The 3,417-nt window shown below is 34.3% G+C and overlaps 1 protein-coding gene across 1 annotated transcript in view; it reads right to left on the bottom strand.

The window, feature by feature from the left end:
* Nucleotides 1–2,176: 2,176 nt before the first annotated feature.
* Nucleotides 2,177–3,417, bottom strand: part of LOC107087943 (ubiquinol-cytochrome-c reductase complex assembly factor 1) — an 18,254-nt gene continuing 17,013 nt past the window's right edge. Inside the window, exon 7 of the mRNA XM_015379802.1 lies at nt 2,177–2,795. Within this exon, the coding sequence (XP_015235288.1) occupies nt 2,661–2,795 (135 nt within the window). The 3' untranslated portion in view covers nt 2,177–2,660. The remainder of the gene's footprint in view (nt 2,796–3,417) is intronic.

Raw genomic sequence — 3,417 nt, 5'->3', positions numbered from 1 at the left:
ATCTCAATGAGTAAACAGTAGCTCGGATATTCTCAGCGTGAAGAACACAAAGTCTTTTGTGGTAAAATTTCTTTGTTTTTTTATTTATTTAAAGGTGACTGAGAACTCTTGAAAGCATTAGAGAATTTGGAGACGATGTAAGTTGTGTGATAATACAGCAGAGGGGTGTAAATCCGTCCAAAGAAAAACTGTGAACAGCAATAAATAAACTGCTTTGTGTTTTTGTTTACATCAAATAACCTTTTATTATAATTTACAGATGAAACACTGGAAGGCTGTAGGATTAGGGGGATTGTGTTCCAATAGGTTTACATCTTGACAGCATCATTTATAATGTTTTGTTGATGACAGTGAGAGTAGTTTGTCTTTGATACAGTCAGACTCAAACACTCAGATATTCTATTCGGCAGCCACATCAATCAATACTTAAATTCTTCCACTTGAGGCAGGAACTCTCCTCCAACCTGAATGGTACACACCATCTTTTTCTGTCCAAGAACCATGGCTTTGGGCTTGGAAGAGCTGATTCTAATCCCAAATAGCTTTGTTCAAAATGTGCAGACCCACACATTCTCATCTTCATACTTTGGACCTTGTGCCAACATATGGTATTGATTGTGAATTAATGTCTGTTTCTACAAAACCTGGTCCTAATTTGTCACTTCTTGGCAGCCTAGTCTAAAAAACTTCTTGTCCCCCAAAAGAAGGTTTCACATTAGCAAATAATGCAGTAATAATTTAAAGAATGTTCCACTTTTTCATCTCTTTGGTATCACAGCACAATACTGTAGAGGACTGTCATGTTATTTATTTACCTTCACAAACTGGTTTTGTTAATAGTTATGTCTGCTATGTGCGTTGTATTAGACAATTTATTAAATGTATTCACCACAATGTTGCTTTTATAGATCACTAAAATATGATTTTCCTGGTCAAGATTAAATTCCTGCTAAATAGAACTGTAATTATAGATTTTTGAAATTATCTTTTTGCCAGCAGAAACATCTGAATGTAAAAAAAAAATAAAAAAATAGAATTGTACTAGAGAGATCTTTACACATTTTAACATTTATTAGGTGAATATGTATTTTTTAAATACCTGAAATACATTTCTTTCTACTCAAAATGAACATTTTACACATTAAAAATAACATTCTTCATATCTAAAATCGACATTTTAGATATTTTAATTATAATTCCTACTAATATGTGACATAAAATTAGTTAATTTCTTAATTTCGCATTGTAATAAATCAGTTAAAATGATTCAAGATTAATACACTTATACTTAAATGTGTACTTTGCCATTTTAAAATGTAATTTTTTAAAGGTTTTGCAAGATGTTTCTAAGGAGGAACCAATGTTTAGTCTGTTTTTTGTACTTGGTGAAGGACAATGCTGGACTGCAAAATGTATTTCTATAGACTCCTTCGTTAATGAGTTAAACACGTTCTCACGGCATCACTAGAAACACCTGTGTCCAATTATATGTCAGAAGAAAAATGAAGGCCTTGTGCACATGATTCATCTTGGAGGAAGTTACACCTGTAAATGAGGTCAGAAAATTAAAGAATTAGCTCTGAAATTATCTTAAGAGTTTAATAAAATTGTGCAGTCAACTTGCAGAGCTGTGTAACACCAATTCCTCCCTTTTACAAACAGGGTAGCATCATATTGCTAATCCATCACAGAAAAGCTTATTAAGGTTCAAGTACACAAAACATGACTAAATGTGTGCCAAGACATCTAATAAACATGATTTTTTTCCTTTCCAAATATTCAGTTGAATAAATCTGATGTTAAATTCTGTACCAAAAAATATGTTTGTGAAATATATAAAAATAATATACTATAAAAATTACTAATGCTTATATTCTGATTAATTGATTACAGAAATGTCTGTCCCACAATCTGATCATTTTAACTGTATTGGAACACTTTCAGTAACACAGAAACAAAACTCAAAGCTGTTTTTCAGAAATATTTAATTTTACTTTCAATATCTTCTTGTTTTATTTAATAAAAAAAGGAAATATATTAATTCATATAGTGTTAAGTCAGAATGAATGACAAAGTTTAACCAGAGGATCAGCTTTTTACAATAGAGAAAATCCCTGTGGTGCTTCTCCACTGAGCATTCAGCAGCATCGATAACACGGAGCAGAAGAAGAACGCACAGCTGAACGAGTTTGAACAGAAAACTTTATTAACCTTCTTTTAAAAACCATCAGTGACATTTGAGTCTTTGTGTTTTGCCTCCTGTTCAGGTCTGAGAGCACAGAGGAAAGAAGCCTCAGAGGTTCAGGTTGTTTAAACACAGTGAAGGAGCACAGAGGAAACAAACAGTTATTCAAAAATACTTTATAAATACAGAGAGGCGTTCAGTGGAAATATAAACAAGAGGTGTGTTTGCATACAGAAGCTGCTCTCAGACCTGACAGGATCGTAGACACACGAGGAGTCCTCCATGTGTCTGAATCATAATCCCTGATCATCTCTGCATCCATCTGAACCTTCATCATTAAAAAGGTGGAGGAAAAGTGCTTCGAGGAAAAAGGGAGCAAAAAAGGAGAAGCTACAGCAACTGAGGTGAAGTTTAAAGTGTGAGCTGAGAAGAAGCAGGAGGTGCTTTATGGTAACAGAGAGATGAGGTCTTTGTCTCACAGCCCTGCATCGTTGTAGGTGGGACTGACCACCTTCAGGATGCTCTGAGCGTTCTCCTCCAGCAGAGGACGCCATTTCACCTCTCCGGTGAGCAGAAGATCCTCCCCGTCCAAAGCATCAATAAACTGCATCTGGGAAGAAGAGAGCAGGGAAAGTTTAACCATAAAGCTACCATAACTTAATGTTTATTCAGATTAAACCAGACGGAAAACAGCCGTGACTTCATGGGATGATCTAAATGAAGAGACTAATGCTGATTTGGCATCTCAGATGGTTATGAAAGTATTTTACCAATAGTTCCAATGACCATTTCCAACTTTATAGCTCCATAAAAAAACAACCAGGACTTTAATAAGCCTTGCTACACAGCTGACCTGCTGAAGCTACGTAAGAAAAAGAACAACTTGTATAAAAAGGTATATTAAACCCTATTCTGCTCACTCAGACCGTCTAGAATTCTGGAGAAATAAAGATAATAATTCTATTAGATCTGCAAAAACAGAAATATTATAGTAAAGAATTCATCAGCTGATCAAATAATACAAAAGCTACCTGTAAAGTAATAAATCGTCCGCTTCAAAAAGATGAGGCCTTTTCTGATCCAGCCTTTGTTTTTATATATATATGTTGCTTTGTGCTAATTATTTTTGTGCAGCACTTTACTTAGCTTCTAAGATGTTTTCAAAGTGCTCTAGAAATAAATTGGTATGTATTAAACATAAAGCTACAGGTTACACAAACTGTGAACAGAAG

Source organism: Cyprinodon variegatus, unplaced genomic scaffold (genome assembly GCF_000732505.1).
Source record: "Cyprinodon variegatus isolate N-32 unplaced genomic scaffold, C_variegatus-1.0 Scaffold200, whole genome shotgun sequence".
In the NCBI taxonomy this organism is placed as follows: domain Eukaryota; kingdom Metazoa; phylum Chordata; class Actinopteri; order Cyprinodontiformes; family Cyprinodontidae; genus Cyprinodon; species Cyprinodon variegatus.
Note: the sequence above shows the minus strand (reverse complement) of the source record. Positions and strands in the feature narration are given on the sequence as shown.